Source organism: Peromyscus maniculatus, chromosome 1 (assembly GCF_049852395.1).
Source record: "Peromyscus maniculatus bairdii isolate BWxNUB_F1_BW_parent chromosome 1, HU_Pman_BW_mat_3.1, whole genome shotgun sequence".
Classification (NCBI taxonomy): domain Eukaryota; kingdom Metazoa; phylum Chordata; class Mammalia; order Rodentia; family Cricetidae; genus Peromyscus; species Peromyscus maniculatus.
Window position 1 is genome coordinate 196,469,037 of NC_134852.1, and position 21,055 is coordinate 196,490,091.

A 21,055-nucleotide genomic window follows, 5' to 3' on the forward strand; every position below is an offset into this window, starting at 1 on the left:
GCGGGGACGCACGCCACGCAGCCCCCGCCCGCGACTCGCGAGACGGTGAGCGGGCGGGACAAAATTGGCCCGGGCGCACACAGTGCGGCGCTTCCTAGCCCCTTCCTCGCGTGGGGCTTGAGCCCCGGGACAGGGGCTGGTCCCGGCGCTCCAGTCCCGAGGACTCAGCCCCTCAGCGTAGGGCCTGTCTCTCCACCCTTTTGTGGTTGGTACGTAGCCTGACTGTCAAGGTGCCCATGTTCTTCAGGTACACATCCTGCACCGAGGAAACCACCAGACCAGTCTCGAGGAACGAGGGGTTCAGTGGAGGAAGCTATTCGATCTGTGTTAATCATTCAAGCCTGGGTTGAATGTTTTGAGCCGGAATGCTACAACCAGAGTGCTTTCTGGAGGCCACCCAGAAACAGGGACAGAATGATCTATGTTGGGTGTGGGGGGTCGGGATTGTCTTGTCAGGAGGCCAAAATGAACACTGAAGCGCTTGCTTTTCCACGAAGCATGGAAAGGAGTTGTATGGTAGGCTAGGCTAGAACTAGATTTAGGAAGTCTGGGGTGCGTGTTTCTGCTGATAGAAGAACAGAATGGTAAGGAGGCTATTTTTATTTGTATGGGTGTTACACCTGCAAGCATGTCACCACGTGTGTGCCTGGTGCCCTCAGCAGTCAGAAGAGGGCATCAGATCCCCAGGAACTGCAGTTACAGACTGCTGTGAACTGCCGCATGGGTGCTGGGAATCAAATCAGTGTCCTCTGGAAGAGCAACCCGTGCTCTTAACCTGAGCCATTGCTCCAGCTCCCTGAGACTTTTTTCTCACTGCGAATTTTAAAATTCCATACCACATGGGCCTGGTGAGATGGCTCAGTGGGTAAAGGAGTTTGTGGACATGCCTGATGACTTCGTTTCATCCTTAGATCCTACATAGAAGTGAAAAGTGGAACCGACTCCATGAAGTTGTCCTCTGATCTCCACACATGAAGCCCTATGCTCCACATCACACAGACACAACAATAACAATCATAAAGTTTAGGGGAAAACCCACACCATGTGCATGTACTACAAAACAACCAAAAAGAAAAAGGAAATGGTAGAGTTTAGAGCTATATAAACACATGGGAAATAAGGACATCTCGTTTCACTAAAGGCAGAAATGAGACAACTGGGCAAAGTTGACAAGGTTGAAAGGAATTCTGAAGTCTGGTGCAGGAAAATACCAGAAAGCAGTCTGGCTGCGAGTGAAGACAGACAGGAAGCTGGGAAACAAATGGTTAAAGAGCAGCAGGTCCAAGGCACCCCACTCATGCCCATCAAAATGGACCTATGGCAAATGCTTGTACCAATGATCTCCTTTCATTTGTTTGTTTGTTTATTTAGGTTTTTCCAGACAGAGTTTCTCTGTGTAGCTCTGGCTGTACTGGAACTTGCTCTGTAGACCAGGCTGACCTTGAAATCACAAAGATCCGCCTAACTCAGCCTCCCCAGTACTAGGATAAAAGGCATGTGCCACCACTGCCTGGCCAACCAATGATTTTGATACTTAAAAAAATGCATTATTTCTGGGGAAAAATGAATAATAAATACATGTTCAGAGTCCTAGGTAAATACCTTTATTGAATTGCCTGAATGAACTTTCAAGTCAGCTAGGTGAGGTGCCACACTCCTATAATCCTAGCTCGTGGGAGACAGAAGAAGGAATATTACTAAAGTTTGAAGCTAGCCGGGTCTGCACTGGGAGTTCCAGGCCCATCAGGTCTGTGCAGTGAGACCCTGTTTTAAAACAACAGAAATAAAACCAAAACACTTTCTGATCTTTCCATGTAGGTTAATATCTTCTGAGCAAGAAGTACCCAATAAATGTTTATTGTTAAGAGCATCCAGACTCTAGAGCTACTGAATCCAGAGTTTGCCTATCATTCAATGGACAGGGATAGAATTACCATCTTTTAGGAAACACTGATACCTGATAATTTAAAAGACAGAAGATAGCCATGTGCATACAAACCTGTAACAGAGACTGTGGAAAATGGGGCAAGAACAGGATTGGACCAGGCTAATAGTGAGACCTTGTCTGAAAACAAAAACTGAAAGATAAAAGACAGCTCCAAGCTTTCAGCCTTGGATGACTAGGAAAATGACAGACAGCATTAATAAAACGGGGATGGGAGGACTATGTCATCTGTTTAAATGATGAGATCTGAATGTTTGGAGACACAGAGTAATACGAGCACCTCTTAGGGAAAACACCGCAGTAAGGAAGTTACTCAGTACTTCCCAGTAAGTCTATTTAATCCAGAGAAAGTCCAAGGAAGGCTGGGGAAACAGCTCAGTTGGCCGGAGTCTGATTCCTCAGAACCCATGTAAAATGACAGGCGTGATGGTTTTCTTGGACCACCAGCCCCCAAATCATGACACAGACTTATTATTAATCATGAAAGCTCAGCCTTAGCTTAGGTTTGTTTCTGACTAGCTCTTTTTAACTTTTTTTTTTCATTCATTTTACATACCAACCACAGATCCCCCTCTCATTCCTTCTCCCATTCCCCCCACCCCGGTCCACCCCTCATCCCCTCCTCCAACAGGGTAAGTTCTCCTGGGTATATTCATTTGAGGCAGGACCAAGCCCCTCCCCACTTCATCAGGGGTGAGCAAGGTGTCCGACCACAGGTAATGGGATCCAGAAAGCCAGCTCATGCACCAGGGATAGATCCTGATCACACTGCCAGGGGCCCCTCAAACAGACCCAGCTACACAACTGTCTCCTGTATGCAGGGGGTCTAGTCTGGTCCCATGCAGGTTCCAAAGCTGTCTTGCTAAAGTTCCTGAGTTCCTCTGAGCTTGGTTCAGTTGTCTCTGTAGATTTCCCATCATGATCTTGACACACACACACACACACACACACACACACACACACACACACACACACACACACACACACACACCGGGGCAGTTTCTTGCCCAGGGACTAACTTTGCCACAAGAAAAGTAAACTCCATATGGAGGTTCTTCAATGCCCATCATCCTTTTTAAGTAGATTGGTGCTGCCAGGCTCAGATGTGTCTTACTGTCATGAAAAGCCTTAGGTTATTAAAATCTTAAATCCATGTTCTGTGGGTCTCTGAAGTGTTTGAAGACCATCTGTCTATCTAAAATATATCTATTTGACCTTGAAAACAACATGGCCACAAATCTGATTGTTAGATGACTAACTACTAACCTGTACTTCTTAATTATCCTAGTTTGTAATAATTTTCAAGGACTAGAAATTTACATTAGTTATTAAATGAGCGGCATAGGTACAATACCTTAAACAAAAGTAGAAATATACATTAAGCAAAAATAACCGTGAATTTGTATCAGTATACAAAAATCCATACCAATGTATTTAATAGTTGCTTTTTAGTTTAGATCCAATAATCTACCCTTTTAGCCTATCATTCCTATCTCTTTTTCTTTTCAGAAAGAGGTCCTTGATTCTAATCTCCCTTGCTTAATTTCCTCCCTTACCATGATCAATAACAATTTGAAGCCAACCCCCCTAAATAATGACAAACATCCATAACCCACTAAACAACCAAAAACCACTATATATATCTGCATTAACACAAGTATGGAATGTGTGGTGTGCACAAGTCAGCTAAAGTTTTTTGTTCAATGTTTGAGCAGGTAAAGGCATCTGTCAACTTTATAAGTACGTTTGACTGCATAAGCCAGTAAACTGTCATGAGGACTCTGTGGCCAACAAGATTTACCATGTCTCATCCAGTCTCAGGGCTGTTCCCATGTCAAGGGACCAGCATATGTGTCAACTGTCCTGTAGTCTTTCTTGTTTTTTTTCCTTCATGTCTGTAGCCAAGATTTTCAGAAGGTCTCCCCCAGTTATTCTGATCTTTATTATTTTTAATTTTTATTTATTTATTTTATATGTATGAGTGCTCTATCTGCATGTACATCTTTATTTCAGAAGAGGGCATCAGATCCCACTATTAATGGTTGTGGGCCTCCATGTGGGTGCTGGGAATTGAACTCAGGTCCTCTGGAAGAGCAGTCAGTGCTCTTAACCACTGAACCATCTTACCAGCCCTGATCTTCATTAATTTTGAAGAGAACCATAACTTTTTGTTTCTTCTGGAAACAAAGGCATAACCTTATCCCCAATGCAACATATTTCTGACTTCCATTTTGAAGTTAAGACATTTTAAAAATACATAGGTTGGCTTAATTTAAGAGTTTCCATAATCCAATGTCTCTCAGCAGTTATTGATTTTTTGTACACTAGCATTTTCAAAGTCAACAAAACACCATACAGGATCCAGACAGCCTGTGTATTTTTCATCCTTACGTTTTTTGTTTTTTTTAATATTACTTTACTCTTTCTTGGACAATTTCACTTTATTTTTTTTAATTATTTTTTTTTTCTATGACTATCTATACCCATTTTTTTTTTTACTGTACCTGTTTAGAGGTTTTTCCAGTCTGGACTGCATTACTGAAGGCCTGTAGTCTTCTCTGACCACGTGAGCCAAGCCTATCTTATACATACCCTTTTACATTTTCTCAATATGTATTAGCCTGTGGCACCACAGTCTGCTTTTTAGTAATGAGTAGCGATTCCAAAAACAATTTAAAAATCATTTAATATGCAAAGTGAAAAACTAGGGATATAAAAGCATTTCACATTTTTTAAAACAAAATAACACCTTCTAAATTATTTAACAGAAGGAAGAAATCTACAATCTTTTATCTGAAATCCCTAAATCCAGATGTTTCAGAATTATGAAATTTTCAGATTTTAGAAAGGTAATTCAGTGCATATACCAGACTACATCAACCCTCAAAAGAGTTTGTGGCAGCACCCCCCAATAATCAAACACATTAATATTTATGCAGCAAAATAAATGAATATTCACACTAATGGGATAAACAGATTCAGTGTCAAGTCAGCATAGATCCAGAAACAAATGAATTTTGTTAGCAAGCTTAGGAAAACCTTGTTTTCAGAACTTCTTGGATTTTGAGACTATAATTACAGATAAAGGAATGCAGACCTTTTGAAACTTGTATGACAAGACACAAAAGATTGTTTAAACAAGTGACCCATTTTTACAAATGCAAAAACATACAACCTTCAAATACAGTATAAATTAACAGGCATCTCCTCTTTGATATTATTAAATGTACACCTTAAATACATATACATACAGCACACAATGCAAATCACTAAGGTCAGTTGACATCAAAGGTACACATGTGCAATCCCTTATGTAAGGAAACTATTCCATGTGTGGTTAAAGAGAGGATTCCTAACTCCTTATGACGTCAGGTAGACACTTGCTGAGAGCAACACAAGGAGGCAGGCTAGTCTTCAGGAAGCACAGTTTTACTTGTGAGCAGTCTCTTCCACAGAAGCGTGAGTAGACAACCTTTACTTAAAATGAACACTGGATTCAGCAGGGGTGGTGCACGCCTTTAATCTCAGCATTCAGGAGGCAGAGGCAGGCAGCTCTCTGAGTTCAAGGCCAGCCCAGTCTACAAAGCAAGTTCCAGGACAGCCAGAGCTGTTACACAGAGAAACCCTGTCTCAGAAAAAGGGTATTTTTCATCAGTTAAACAAATACTATTTTGTCCATTTTAAAGGTAAGTAAGTCACTAATGATCTCCCTAGATAGCTGCAGTGTTAAAAATAATTAGCTTCACTAATTTGTAATAAAATTCTATCTGTCCAGAGGTCACAATCATTATAAAAAAATTAAGGTTCTGTGCTTGTAAAGTCATTCGTAGTTTCTGATCACAGCCATTTCTTCCACTGACTGGTATGTGAAGATGGCTTCAGGGAACAAAGACAGGTTCCGAATATTTGCAGGAACAGCTTTCGTAGGCTCGAGGACAGCGAACAAACGGCAGGTCATTTTGTTAGCCAGCTCCAGTCAAGACTCTGAAAGCAGGCCCGGAAAGAGACAGTCAGAAGCTGTCTGGATGTCAAGTGCACTTTTTAAAGTTGTTTTAGTATTTGGACACTTTAGAATCAAAATTTGAAAAGTTAAAAACTATATTACAGTTTGATTAGCTTACCTTATCTTCTGGTAATATCAAAAACATTTCAAAGTTCTCATAAAAATTTGAGTAAAATATTTATTCATAAGTGGAAAGAGTTGGCATCAAGTCCAAATGCAGTAGTGAATTTACTAAGATTTTAGAGTAGTTTCTCCCAGTTTTAACAAAGCAATAGTTCATAGCAACTACATCTTGATACAACCACTTTTATTAAGTATTAGCATAACTGATCTTATATGCATCAAATACAATAATGATAGAGTAAAAAGGTACATTCATTCCATTTCAGTAGTCACACTGTGAAGAAAACTTCATCTGACCACAACTGCTACTGTTGATGTTCACTGTGATACAATGCTACTACGTATCGGACGGTTAGTTTTGTGGATTTGGCACAACCAGAATCACCTGGGAAGAGACTCCCAGTGACAGTCAGGATCAGGCTGGCATGTGTGCATGTCTATGGGTGACTGTCTTGATTCCATTAACTGATGTGCAAACTCCTAGCCTAAAAGTGGGCAGTACCATGTCAAGGGCTGGGCCTTGTCCTGAATAAAAATGAAAAAGTGAGCTCAATACTCTCAGGAATGTAGATGTTTATTTCTCTCTGCTCTTGACTGTAGACATTATGTCTAGCTATTTCTAGTTCCTGCCTTGACTTCTCTACAGTAGTGGTATGTAACCTGTAATTTTAAGTTGAATAAACCCCTCTCCTCTAAGTGGCTTTTTGTAAGGCTAATTTATCACAGCAACAGGGATGAAACCAGGATAAATGTCCCTGCATAACAAAAGATGGAAATTTGAGGTCCAAAATATTTCTCAAATGTTCTCTCCTCTGAGTTCTATTCCCTATATATATCCCAAATGCCAGACACAGCCAACATGGAAAATTAAACCTTTTGTATCCAACATAGCTAAGACACATATTCATACAAAACTTACCATCATACTCTTGCTCTGTTCCTCATTTGCTTCACGAATAATAGTACTTAAATGGCCAAGAGAGTTCAGATTTTCTTCTATCATTTGTGCTAAGGTCTCTCTGATAGACGAAAGAATAAAGCCATTTCAAGTTCAGCAAAGAGCAAGTGAGTGTTGCTTCCGTTCTGGTCCTCTAGGTCAGGATGACCACTTTATGCACCTCAGCATCCCAGCAAAGCTGAGTCAGTCTTCAGTTTCTTCATCCCTCCCCCTCAGAGACAACATCCTGCTTCATCCACCCACTTCATCCACCTGCTTCTGCCTACTCTAGGAAGTCCCTTATAACTCATCAGATTTCCTTTGGAAACAGGGGGCACTGGTAACTCCTCACCTCTCCCTGAAGGTTAAGGGGAAAGATCCCCTTGGTCTAGACAAACAACATAATATTTTGTTGTTTTGTTTATTTTCTGGATTGTTTCCTTTTCCTTTTACGGACAGTAAAACACTAGCATACTCACTTCACACACAGACAAAGGGGAGAGATTCCTGGTCTCCAGAGATCCAGGAAAGAGAAAAACTGATTGGAAACCACAGACAGTTGCAATGAAAACAAGCCAGCTGACTGCTGAGAAGGACAGAGGGAACCCGTGAACCACAAAATCCTCTGGATACTTGAAGGAGGCTGATTCCAGTTTCTCCCCTCACGCTTTCCTCTCTCTCAGGTCCTGTCATCATCCTTCACCAGCCTACAGTCCCTCATCTACCACACCAGAGGTCATGGTTAACAGCCACTGTTAGCTCAGAACTAAATGTTCTTTCAGTTATTATCCAACAGATAGAAAATGTCATGGTAACTATTTCCTAATCCTTGGTAATTAAGTACCACAGGTACATTATAATTAAGATCAGCTTTCCTTTATCAGAAAGTTTATTTTTAAAACACATTACACTGCTGCAAACAGCTATATGCTCATATTGGAAGTCACCTACAGAGCTGAGATTTTGAATTAGCATCCCTGCCAAGCATTAAAAGCATTTGCCTTTAGTGAAAACGAAGGGTTAGGATGTATTAAATCTTACTTCCTTCAGTTCTAATAGAGTATTTCCTGAAGTCTACAAGTCACAACCTCTGCTGTACTGTATATGTACTCATACTGGGCCACATATATAGTGACCCCAAACATACGCTGCAACTTGCTTTCTTTAAACAGTAAAATACCTGATATCAGCTTGCCTTCCTGCCATGAGCCTTTTCTTTCATAAAAGCAGAGTACAGAATGTGCAACTGCATGACCTCCTGAGCAGTGATGCAACATGGGTGCACTTCTGCCAAACTAATTATGGGCAGACTTCCGGGAAATGCTTGGTGCTGTGGAGGTCTCCGTGAGTTGTGAGAAAAGCGACAATACACAAGCTACCAAAGAGCCACTTGAACACGGCACACCTTATGCTGAGAAAATAACAGAGATGGACAGTCATTCAGCTTTCAGCAAGAGAGTAAGAACTAAAGACAAAATGCAGGGCTGCAAATCTGAGTTCTTATTTGCAAAATGATTTAAAGCACTGACAATATCAGATTTAAGAAATACTAAGTTAAAAAATAATCTCACTACTTTATTAAAAGAACTCAAGAACCAAAAAAATAAAAACAGCAAAAAGTGTAATTTCTCAGAGACAAATGGTTAAGGAAGGGGTATGGTTTAGGTAAAGGAAATTGATAAGCCAGGAATAGAAATGGCTTAGAACTTGAATTGAACTAACAGTTATTAGCAACACTTACTAAAATTTATTTCCCAAGCATTTTACATACACTGTCCAACTGAATTTTCATATCAGTCCTATAAGATATCCTTATTTTAAAGTGAAAATATATGAACATTAAAAAAATAAATAAATTACTCAGCATTATTAAATGCTGAGTTAGTCAAAACTGAGCCCTGGTCTGAAGGCACTAATAACCACCATGCTCTACCCTCTCGCTCCTACCCAACTCTGAAGTACAACTATCTGTTGTTACAAAGTGAACCCACCCATCTTGAGGAGTTACCACTCGTGTCAGAGGATGTTCACGGTCTGCTAACATAGGGGGCATCCATGCTGAGGCTGGAGGGGTTACTGTGCCTTCTAGACTGGATCCCACAAGAGAGCGGGCAGAACTCTGTGTCTGAAGGGAAAGAAAACAGCACATACATACAATAAATTGCAAACAAGCAGCCTTGATTCGTACCATTTTTAAAAAAGCATACTGTTAAGATATATAATTCAATCATTATTTATATGCACAACTGACTACTTGTGAACAAAACTATTCTCTCTACTACTAACTATACCATCACTGGCCCTTTTCTTCACTGACTAAAACTGAGTGTATCTAACACTGATTGAATGAATCTAATTCCTCTAATCCAGCTTGGGTTTGGAACAGCTGAACAAGGGTCGACTTATCAAGTCAGATGCATTTACTCCAAGTGGGGTTGGGCAACCACAGCAATCTAGGGCAGGGAGAACTATAAAAAAGAGGGACTGAGCTGGATATGGTGGCTCACACTTATAATCCCAGCACTTGAGAGGGAGGAAAATGACAGTAAGGTACAGCCCAGCTTCCAGTCTACACCAGAGTGAGCTCTTGTCTCAAAAGAAATAAAACCACACACATACCACCAGGATTGGAAAGGTGAATGAAAATACAAAAGTCCTTGTTGTGGAACAATCTTTGTACACTGTAAATATGTATTTCTCTCATTGGTTAATAAAAGAGATGACTGGCCAATAGCTGGACAGGTAGAGGTCAGGTGGGACTTGCAGACAAAAAGAGAGCACAAAGAAGAGAGGAGGAGTCTCAGGAGTCTCGCAGAGAAGAAAGATGAACATGCTGTGTTGAAAAATGATACTGCCACATGGCAGAGTGTAGATAAGAAATATGGGTTAATTTAGGGTCTGGAGAGATGGCTCAGAGGTTAAGAGCACAGGCTATTCTTCCAGAAGTCCAGAGTTCAGTTCCCAGCAACCACATGGTGGCTCACAACCACCTATAGTGAGATCTGATGCCTTCTTCTGGTGTGCAGACATGCATGCAGACAGAACACTGTATACATAATAAATAAATAAATCTTAAAAAAAAAAAGAAATATGGGTTAATTTAAAATGTAAGAGTTAGTTAGTAACAAGCCTGAGCTATTGGCTGGCCATTTATAATTAATAGTAAGTCTCTGGTTATTTGGGAACTGGCCGGTAGGACAGAAAAGTCCACCTACAAGTCCTATCTCTATAATCACTCAGTCACCAAACAAGGAATATGTGCACCCAATGCAAAATATAAATATTCAAAGGACATAACTCAAAGTAATAAAAACCCCTCTGGTGAAAGTGCTGAGTATTATTCACTAATAATTACTTACACAGGCAATTTTAAGGAGATGCCATATTTCTTTCTGCCTCTTTCCCTGCATAAACATGACAGTATTGTCAGCTTCTTTGATGTTACTGAGGGCCACTTCCACCTCAGGGAGTAGATCAATAATCTTCTGTTTACAGCCCAGCAACTTGCTGAAGAGAGTAAGTCAGTGTCAAATGATTGTCACATCCCTCAAGACTGTATAACATACCCCCCAAACCCAGAGGAAAAGAACCACAACCAGTATCATGTCTATGACTGATCTCAAAAGCAATAAATATAGGGACTGGAGAGACAGCCCAATGGTTAAGGGTACTGGCTGCTCTTCCAGGGGACCTGGGTTCAATTCCCAGCACTCAAATGGCAGCTCACAACCATCTGTAACTCATTCAGAAGATCTGATGCCCTCTTCTGGCCTCACACACATGGGACAAACATGCAAGCAAAACACTCATGCACATAAATAAAGTAAAAAGTAATGCATATACTCAGGGCTTATAAATGGCTATGTTTTCAAGATACTAACAGAACTATTATTTACCAAAGAAGAATATTATACTTTAAATGGAATACAAATACATTGGCATTTAGGAGGAAATAAAGCAAATTTCTACCTCAGGTGACCAAACAGTTCCTTGAGAACACGGTCCTGACTCTGCACAGTGTGCACAATGATCTTCACCATCTCTGTGCTGTCACTGTAGGTGTGATCTAGAAAAGACTTTAGTTAGTACAGTTATAACCTCTCTTTTGCAAAACACACCCACTTCCAAACAAAAAATTCCTTAAAAACTCTTAAAATGCTGCAAGTAGTCTGAAAACGTCTCCATTTCTTATGGAATGCTGTCCTTGAGGTGTGCTACGGCTGTTGTCTTGAGATCTCAGAAGCTGTGAGATCTACATAAGACGGATGGTTCTGTCATGGTGCAAAGAGAGGCTCCTGAGACCTTTCCATGATCTTTCCTTCAATCCCCCAAAGATTTATAAGCAGCTAACAGCTGCTGGGGTGGGAAGGATCTAACCGGCTATCAGTTGCAGAAAGATAGAGAAAAGACGGGAGAGATTTTTGTTTAGAAGTGTAGCCACTGAAGCTCCTGTAAGTAATCCTAATGAAACTCGGATTCACCAAACAAGACTATGGTCGAATTATTACTTTGTCTGTCACTGGTGTCCTATCTAGTGTGAGTAGACTGTTCACATCTCCCCATAAAAACCTTATACAACACCATTTAAATTAAAACTTAGATTTAAAATGTTAAGGTTATCTATAAAGAAAATCTAAGGGGTTGGAGGTATAGTTCAATGATAACTATACACAAAAAGCAAAGTTATGGGGCTGAACATAGCTGTCAAGAGCCCTTGTTGCTTTTCTAGAAAACCAGATTCACATTCATGTCAGGTGGCTCACAAATGTCTATAACTCCATCTCCAGGAGAATCTGATGCCCTCTCCTGGCCTCTGTGGGTATCCCCACACATGTAGCATACACCCATACCCACAGACATAAATATTTTCCAAAAGGTAAATTTATGCATGGTTGTGCGTGGTTAATCTTTAGAGACTTATGTTGCTTGTGTTTGAGATGAATAGCCTGGTTGATCTTTAACCTGTACTAACCCCAATTCAGACACAGGTGCAACCTTTGGTCAAGAGACTAGCTTTCTTACATGATTAACACTGCTTTTAGAACAGTGGGACAATCAGGCTTTCACTGCCTGTTTGCAGCTCACAAAAACTTCATCTGAGAAAAAGCCGACTCAAACCAAACCTGATGTATTAATAAAAGGGATCAATGGACACCCAGAAATTCACCCAAAGCCAGCTATCACCTGGCAGATGTCCTCAAATGGGATGGCTGTTGGTTACAGAGCTCTATACTTTATAAATGACACGTCTCAGTTTCTTAAACTACTATCATTAGTTGTTGTATTTCAAAATATGACAACTTAAGTTTAAAAGGGCAAAAACTGGTGATGTATCACCCTGGTATTTTCTTCGGCAATAAGCCTGAAATAAAAAATACCACTGTTGCTAATACTTGCTATTAACTGCACAAACTTTCTCATTTAATGTTTTTCTGTGTTACACCCAAAAGGAAAACTATAGGCGTTTCAAAAGAGACTTGAAAGGCTGTGGGACTGAAGCTTAGAGGTAGAGCTGGGGCCTGCCAAGCATATACAAGGTATATACATTGGATCCCCAGTACTGCAAGAGGAAAAAAAAATCTGTACTCTTTAAAATCATTCCAGAAGCCATTTCCACAGCTCAGCTTCATTCCCAGAATCTCTGTCTCTGTCTCTATCTCTCTATCTCTCCCCCACACCCTCACCCAAGCAGATACAGGGCTCCAAAAACACTTTTCTCCAAACAGTAGTCCTTCATAAATTCCACCAACCAAAACCAAGAGGTTTTCCATAAAATTAGCTCTTTTACTAGTAAAGACCTCAGAACTTCAACCTTTGCCAGAAGAGGACAAAGAAAATCAGTTTCCAGCCAGGTGGTGGTGGCACACGCCTTTAATCCCAGCACTTGGGAGGCAGAGGCAGGTGAATCTTTATGAGTTCAAGGCCTGCCTGGGCTACAGAGTGAGTTCCAGGAAAGGCACAAAGCTACATAGAGAAACCCTGTCTCAAAAAACCAAAAAAAAAAAAAAAAAAAAAAAAAAAAAGGAAAGAAAATCAGTTTCCAGTCTTTAGATTCTACCTCCTGCAGGAAAACACTTCTAAACAACCTGACCACCAATAAAGTGAAGTGCCTATCTGACATGTATTTCATGAATATTTGTAGCAATAAAACAAGTAAATTCTACTGTAAGAAAGACTGGAGAGATGGCTCAGCAGTTAAGAGCACATGGCCACCTATAACCCCAGGTCCAGTTTTCCAATGCCCTCTTCTGGCCTCTGTGGGAACTGCACACACATGGTGTACTGACAAACAGGCACAACATTCACACATAAATTAAAAATAAACTCTCAAAAAAAAAATTAAAACCAGTGCTTGAGAGCATGCTGTTTTTTTAAAGACAGTGTAAATATTATATAAAGTGTCATATGTTGTTATATGTCTATAAATCTTCAAGTAAAACTTGAAAACTATATAAGTTATATAAAACAATACATAAAATACAATACATACATTTGGGAGCATAGATATCCCTTTTTATTACTTATGTAATCCTTCAAAATAAATATGGTTTTAAGTAAAATAAAAGTGTTTTGCATGTATATACTACCTTATTGTTTTCAAAGCATTTAATAAACACTCTCTCAAATATACTGCCAATGCTTACTGAGTTAGAAGGCTAGGTTTTGATTCATTTTTGCACAAAAGGGATATAGAATCAGAGAGAAGTGTTGGAGATTATTTGGTCAGTAAAATACCCAATTTAGAATTCAAAGCTTCTGGTTTCCAACCAACACTCCTTCCAGCAGACAATGCTCTCTCTGTATTTGGCAGATGTTCAGTACGAATTGTTGCCCCAAGGACCTATGAGTAACCTGCGCTGGTGAAGGCATGGTTTTTCAAGACAAGCTGCTTCCGAAGAGACTATGACTTCTTCTCTTACTCCACCCAGAACTCATTGTGTTGAATTCTTTCCAACCTCCCCCTAACTTAAACAGTATTCCCCCATCCCTTTTACACATTTTTTGGGCTGTTTCTTCCTTTTTGTTAGGGGAGGGTATGTCTGTATGGAAGCCCAAGGTCACCTTCAAGTGTCTTCCCCATGGCTTTCCACCTTTCTTGTTGAGCTAGGGGAGCTCACTGAACCTGAAGCTTGCCATTTCAGCTAGCCTGGCCACTGAGGCCCAGGAGGAATCCATCTGTTTCTACTTGCCCAGTACTGCTGGGATCGCAGGAGTGTGCTGCTATGTGTGGCTTTTATGTGAGTGCTGGGAATCTAAACTCAGCTTCTCATGCTGGTGTGGGAAGCACTTTACCACTGAGCCATTGCCCCAGTTCCTTCCTTTTCTTTTTTGTTTGAGTTTCTTTTTTCTTCTCTACTTTCTTTCTTTTTTTTTTTTTTAAAGATTTATTTATTTATTATGTATACAGTGTTCTGCCAGCATGTGTACCTCCACACCAGATCTCAGAATAGATTAGTGTGAGCCACCATGTGGTTGCTGGGAATTGAACTCAGGACCTCTGGAAGAGCAGCCAGTGCTCTTAACCTCTGAGCCATCTCTCCAGCTCCTCCTCTACTTTCTTTTCACTTCAGTTTAAAAACTGTTCTACTTCAATATCCTTATTACATTCCCTTTCTATTCTCTTAAGTTCTTATAAATTTAAAGCTATTATGACATAAATGTTGCAATGAGAATACCAAAACAGGATCTTTCTCTGAAGTTTAAAAAAAATAAAATAAAATAAAGCTGCACAGCACGCCTTTAATCCCAGCACCTGAGAGGCAGGGCCAGGTGAATCTCTGTGAGTTCGAGGCCAACCTGGTCTAAAAATAAATAAATAAATATGTGTGTGTGTGTGTGTGTGTGTGTGTGTGTGTGTGTGTGTGTGTGTATCAGTACACAGTTTAAATGCTGTGAGTGAAGTGTCTTACCTGTAGGTCTATGCTTTAACTGCTTATAGAGATCAATGGCACGCTGTTCCCTATAAAAGAGAAAAAGAAAAACTTCTCTGTATGTGGAAGTAACTAATAATACACAACTTGAATAATATATAGGTTATTGAGACAAGATCCAATTTTTAAGCAAGTACAGATCATCAATGAGTATTTTACAGAACATTTCATTGTATAATAAGAATACGAGTCCTTAAGTCAGGCGGTGGTGGCATAAGCCTTTAATCCTAGCAGTTGGGAGGCAGAGGCAGAAGGTTCTCTTGCAAGTTCGAGGTCATTCTGGTCTACTGAGCAGAGTTCCAGGACAGCTAAGGCTACACAGAGAAACCCTGTCTTGAAAAACAAAGAATACAAATCCTTAAAATGTGGAGCTTAAAAGAAAAGAAAAGGAAACAACTGTGCCTGTGTGTGTGCGTCTGCGGTGGGCATGCTTGCCTACTCCATGGGAGGTGGTCAGAAGACAGCCCGAGGCGCCCGGCCCTGTTGTCCTCCTGAGACACAGGTCTGTGTGCTGCTGCCGGTGCTACACCAGCCGGCCTGCAAGCTCCTGTTTCTGTCTCCCTCTTGCCATGGAAGCACTGGGATTGCAGACATGCTCCTGCACCTGCCTTACAAGTGGGTCCTGGGGATTCAAAACTCAGGGCCTCAAGCTTGAGCAGCAAGTGCCTTGCCATCTCCTTAGTCTCCAAGACATACAGTTCATATACTGTGTGCTGCCCTGGCCTCCCACCACAAATGGAAACATTCATACCAGAAACATTTAAATGGGAAAAAAAAATTACAGCTTGGGAATAGAGAAAAAAAATCTGAAGTTTCTATCTAGACACTTAGAAAATTAACCTCAACAGGAGTTAAGAGATTATATCTTGGACCAAAAGGGTAGTAAATGGGAAATCATTTGTAATTTAAATATACTTTTAAAAAATACATGAAAGAGACTTTTTTTTTTTTTAAAGTAAAGAACAATTCAGACAGTTATTTCCCAAACTCACTATTACTAAGAAATAGCTTCCTTTTAAGATACTGTAAGGGCTGGAGAGATGGCTCAGTGGGTAAAGGCACTTGCTGCCAAGCCTAACAACCTGAGTTCAATTCCTGGGCCCACCATGATGGAAGGGGAGAACCATTTCTCAATTTTGTCCTTTGATCTCTACATGTACACAATGTGCTGTGTGCATCTCCCCATGAAATAATGTTATTAAAAAAAATCATAGGAATATATTAGGGGTAAGAAAAACCATGAGCCAGACCATGCAGAGGCTTAACCCTGCCAGATAGAAAGAATAACACAAAAAATTATAGAATCAAGACCAATAGCACAGATACATTCTTACAGAGATTCCATCAAGTCTCCCTGGCGTCTTCCATAGGGGCTCTTCTGAAGCTCCATGATTTCAGTGTGCAAAGACATAATTTGATCCTCAAGGTAGCCAATGACACCAACCTAAAATATGATACAAAGAAAATGCAGTCTTGTTACCATATAAAACAAGGCTCAGTGGTACCACCCCTCACCACAGGCCTGAAAGAGCTGGCCCTGATGGCATGGGCCTAGGAGAGCTGTCTTTGCCCCTCGTCTGAGGGGGTGGTCACAATGGCCTGGACTGACCAGCTCAGCTACCACCCAGAGCCACATCCTGGGCCTTGGGTTGGCCCACCTTAACAGCTTTCCCATCTATGACCTTCTGGAGTGCGCAAAGGGCCTGGTCCTCTGCACCATGACTGGGGCAACAACAGGCTAACCGAGAGGAGTTTCAGTGAGGGTCCAGTGAGGAAGGTGTGCCAGAGGCCTTGAACTGGACCAATGACTCAGTGCAATGGTCTGCACTTGGGCCCATGGTCCTAATCATCCTCTATGCGGACCTGCTGGGTAACGCCACAAAGAACCCAAGAAGGGCTCCCACAGGACATACAGAACATCCCACAGCACTTCCCCTTTGCTTTTTTTTAAAAAGGAAGGTTTTAACTTTTACACATCTCCAAAGCCAGGCAGGAAGTAGGTGGGACAAGGAGAGAGGAGAATTCTGGGAAGCAGAAGGCTGAGGGGGAGAGACACTGCAGCCGCCGCCATGACCAGCAGCATGTGAAGATGCCGGTAAGCCACCAGCCACGTGGCAAGGTATAGATTTATGGAAATGGTTAATTTAAGATAAAAGAACAGTTAGCAAGAAGCCTGCCACGGCCATACAGTTTGTAAGCAATATAAGTCTCTGTGTTTACTTGGTTGGGTCTGAGCGGCTGTGGGACTGGCGGGTGACAAAGATTTGTCCTGACTGTGGGCAAGGCGGAAAACTCTAGCAACAATGACCGTTTTGCTGGTGGGTCTGTTTGGACAAAGGGCTATACTGCATGACACACTGTAGCTCCTGGTATCACTAGGATGAAAGAAGGGGGGTTGGAAAGATGGAGGAGCAAGGTGGGATTTTGTTTATTTTGTTTTGAATTGATTTCGGGGGGGGGCTACTGCAGGGATAAGGAGCAGATATGGAGGGGCTGGGAAGTGAGCAGGATTAGGGTGCATGATGTGAACCTTCCAAAGAATCAATAAAGAATTATGTTTAAAATTGAAAAAAAGGCCGGGCGGTGGTGGCGCACGCCTTTAATCCCAGCACTCGGGAGGCAGAGCCAGGCGGATCTCTGTGAGTTCGAGGCCAGCCTGGGCTACCAAGTGAGCTCCAGGAAAGGCGCAAAGCTACACAGAGAAACCCTGTCTCGAAAAAACCAAAAAAAAAAAAAAAAAAAAAAACCAAAAAAAAAAAAAAAAAAAAAAAAAAATTGAAAAAAAGGCTTAGTTCTTAAAGGTAGACAGTGATCTGTTATACCAGTAGAGCTGAATAGTTTACTACAACCAAGTAATTTTGTTAAAGCCAATCGTTTATTTAATGCAACAGTGGTATTATGTAGCCTAGGCTATTCTTGAACCTGTAAATCCTCCTGTCTTACTTTCCTGAGTGCTGGGATTATAGTGTAAAGCACCACACTAGGCAAGACAATGTTTAGTAATTCTTTGAGAGTTTCATAGGTGCATACAATGTATTTTGATCATATTTACTCTCCATTACTCCTAATTCCTCCCAGATCTAGCCCCCCCTTTCACCCCTCCCAACTTCATGTCCGTTTTCTTTTTTTAAATAACCCACAGGGTCCAATCTGGGGTGCTCATATACTAGTGAGTGTGAGGCCATACAATAGGGCATGGTCAAATTACTAAAGGCCACCTCTTTAAAGAAGACTGACTCTCCCTCTCTTAGCAACCATAACTGTTAATAGCTTCTCAACTATGGTGAGGGCTTTTCTATGCTTCTGAGAGTCTTGCATATAAAAACACCTTATGCCAGGTACAATGGTACATACTTTTAATTTCAGCACTCAGGATGCAAAGGCAAGTAAGTGTATCTCTGTGAGTCAAGCCAGCTTGGTCTACATAGTGAATTTCAGACCAGCTGGGGCTACACAGTGAGACCCTATCTCAAATAATAATAATAATAATATAAATAAATAAACAAACAAACATACTTGTTCCTGTGTTTCCCTTCTGACCACAGTCAACTAGTACTAGTATTTGCTTTGGCCTCTGGAGAAGCAAAATAGTCTAAGCGCCATTCACAAGACAAATGGCCACTAAACCACTGCCACTTCTTACAGATCAGCCCCACGATACCACTGCCCTACCCACATACTCAGTGTAAGGATGAACTGGCACCAAGGAGAGCAACAGTCCAGGACCGTGGACACACAGGATAAGCAAAGAATTTGCCGCCTAGGGAACAATCTATAATTATGGAACAACATCAGGTATAAATAGAACTGACCCATTTAAACTAGATGTGAAGTCATCTTATCTAAACCAGTCAGAAAAATAATAGTAATACACTCCATTTATTACTGATTTCCATTTAACGTTCATAAGCCTATTAGAAAAGACCGCTGCCCTGCTGTGGAATGTCTTTCTGTATGCTGTGAATGTGTTGCTCTCATTGGTTGGTAAATAAAGCTGTTTGGCCAATGGCAAGGCAGAATAAGGTTAGGCGGTACATTCCAACTGAAGATGGAGATGAAAAAAGGTGGAGCCATGGACAGACACTGTGAGCCGCTGCCAGGAGAAGCAAGATGTGACAGAACAGGTAATGCCACGAAGCCATGGGGCAAAACGTAGATTAATAGGAATGGGTTGCCCCCTGCACTGCCCCTAATACATATAATATGGAAACTGGAGTTCAGTGAAGCTAAAGAGTTTGCCCAAAGCCTTTGGTTTTAAACCCCTACCTTCCTCTATATAAAGCACATACTAAATATTTGTCTAAATTTCAGGAATGATAAATATTCTCTCTATCAAACCAAAGATAATTTCTAATGGAGACACCAAGTACACAGAGTGAGATCAATGACTTTACCTCAGCATAGTGAATGGCCTTTTCTTCCATTTCTTTCCATGCTTTCAGCATTTTTTCTGATGCTAAAAAAAAGAAAAGAAAAAGAAAAATCAAGTCTAAATTGGTTTCCTCTGAAACCACTGTGTCTTACAAACACTAGCCTGGCTATTTCCCTGCTGTATCAGTATCAAAGCTCCACAATGGGCTGAAGTGTGTCTCTCAGATGGATGTGCTGCACTCCTAAGCCCCAGCTCCTCCGAAGGTGAGCTTCCTGGAGACAGGGTCGTTGACAGAGCTTACCACCTGTGTCTGTACTCAGACTGAACTAGGCTAGGCCCTCACCCAGTGTGGCTCTCTCCCAGTGTCCTCCGAGAGAACAGCCTTGGGGAAGAGGGGTGCACAGAAACACAAAGGAGAATGCAGGGTGACAACTAAAGCTATGAGCAAAGGAACCCCAAGCAGGAGGCTAGGAAGAAGGAACCTTTTTTGCAGGTTTCAGAGGAATCCCTGCTCTGCCAGCACCTTGATTTTGGATTTTAGCCTTGAAAAATCTGAGTTTTTACATCTATGCTATTTTAAGCCACAGAGTTCTAGGAGAGTAGTATATAGTTTTTATCTGAAAAAATTATCTTTAAGTAATACATAAACAGGTTTCAGAAAAGTTCAATGTAGGATGCAGCTCAGTGGTAGACTTGCCTAGCATACACAAGGCTCCAAGTTTGTTGTGCACACATTTAATCCCAGCACTTGAGAGGCATAAGCAGACAGATCTCTGAAAGTTCGAGGCCAGCCTGGTCTACATAGGGATTATGTTCCAAGCCAGCCAGGGCTATAAAATGAGATCTTGTATCAAAAACAAAAAACAAACCAACAATATTAGGGTCAAGGTTCAATCCTCAGTACTGTAAAAATAAACAAATAAAAACTATAAAAGCATATAAAAAGAAAAGACTCTTCCCTCTACTCCAAGTGTTCTCACTAATGTAACTGTTAGAAGAAATATTCTCTAGTCTCTCATAAGTAAGACAGTCTATACATGCTTTTCCCTACAACTTAGTATCTCCATGGGATTTAAATGAGAATGCCCCCAAAGGCTCATATATCTGAATGTTTGGTTCCCAGTTGGGACTGTTTAGGAAGGATTAGAAGGTGTGGGTGTGGCCTTTTTGGAAGAATTGTCAGTGGGAGTGGACTCTGAGGTTTCAAAAGTCCATGCCAGGTCCAGTCATGTTTTCTCTCTGCCTCCTGCCTATGGATCAAATGTGAGCACTCAGCTACTGCTCTGGAGCCATGCCTGCCTGCCAGCCTGCCAGTCACCATGCTTCCCACCATGATGGTCATGGATTCACCCTCTGAAACTGTAAACAAACACCCAATTAAATATTTTTTTAAGTTGCCTTGTTCATGGTGTCTCTTTATAGCAACAGAACAGTGACAGTCACTGTCCGACATTCCACTGATATTTTACTATCAGCACATCTAGATCTATTTCACCGTGTAACAACTGTGTGGTATGCCTCTGACAAGTTAAAGACGCTTCAATGAAATAATGAGGGTTTGTCATTCGTCAGAATGCCTATAGTATGCCAACATAGAAATGGCACTAGAGAGCAAACATATTCACTAACTGGACACTCTGATCACTTATTCTGAGATATCCATACCTTTTTCAAGTACATATATAAACAGTATCTACTTCCTTAAAAAGGTATGTTTCATGGAGTAAACAATTCAGTTTATTTG

At 41.1% G+C, this 21,055-nt stretch overlaps 1 protein-coding gene across 3 annotated transcripts in view; it reads right to left on the reverse strand.

Moving 5' to 3' along the window:
- Nucleotides 1–4,612: 4,612 nt before the first annotated feature.
- Nucleotides 4,613–21,055, reverse strand: part of Chuk (component of inhibitor of nuclear factor kappa B kinase complex) — a 35,419-nt gene continuing 18,976 nt past the window's right edge. Inside the window, exons 14-22 of one of the 3 annotated variants that reach the window (XR_013048363.1) lie at nt 19,334–19,395; nt 16,274–16,383; nt 14,919–14,968; nt 10,978–11,074; nt 10,368–10,515; nt 9,000–9,133; nt 8,189–8,419; nt 6,991–7,090; nt 4,613–5,929 (exon numbers count right to left, since the gene is read on the reverse strand). Coding sequence is in view for 2 of the 3 variants with exons in the window: in XM_042264019.2 (XP_042119953.1) it covers nt 5,900–5,929; nt 6,991–7,090; nt 9,000–9,133; nt 10,368–10,515; nt 10,978–11,074; nt 14,919–14,968; nt 16,274–16,383; nt 19,334–19,395 (731 nt within the window). In the remaining variant the exon portion in view is untranslated. The remainder of the gene's footprint in view (nt 5,930–6,990; nt 7,091–8,188; nt 8,420–8,999; nt 9,134–10,367; nt 10,516–10,977; nt 11,075–14,918; nt 14,969–16,273; nt 16,384–19,333; nt 19,396–21,055) is intronic. The other 2 variants (XM_042264019.2, XM_042264026.2) reach the window with 2 other exon arrangements.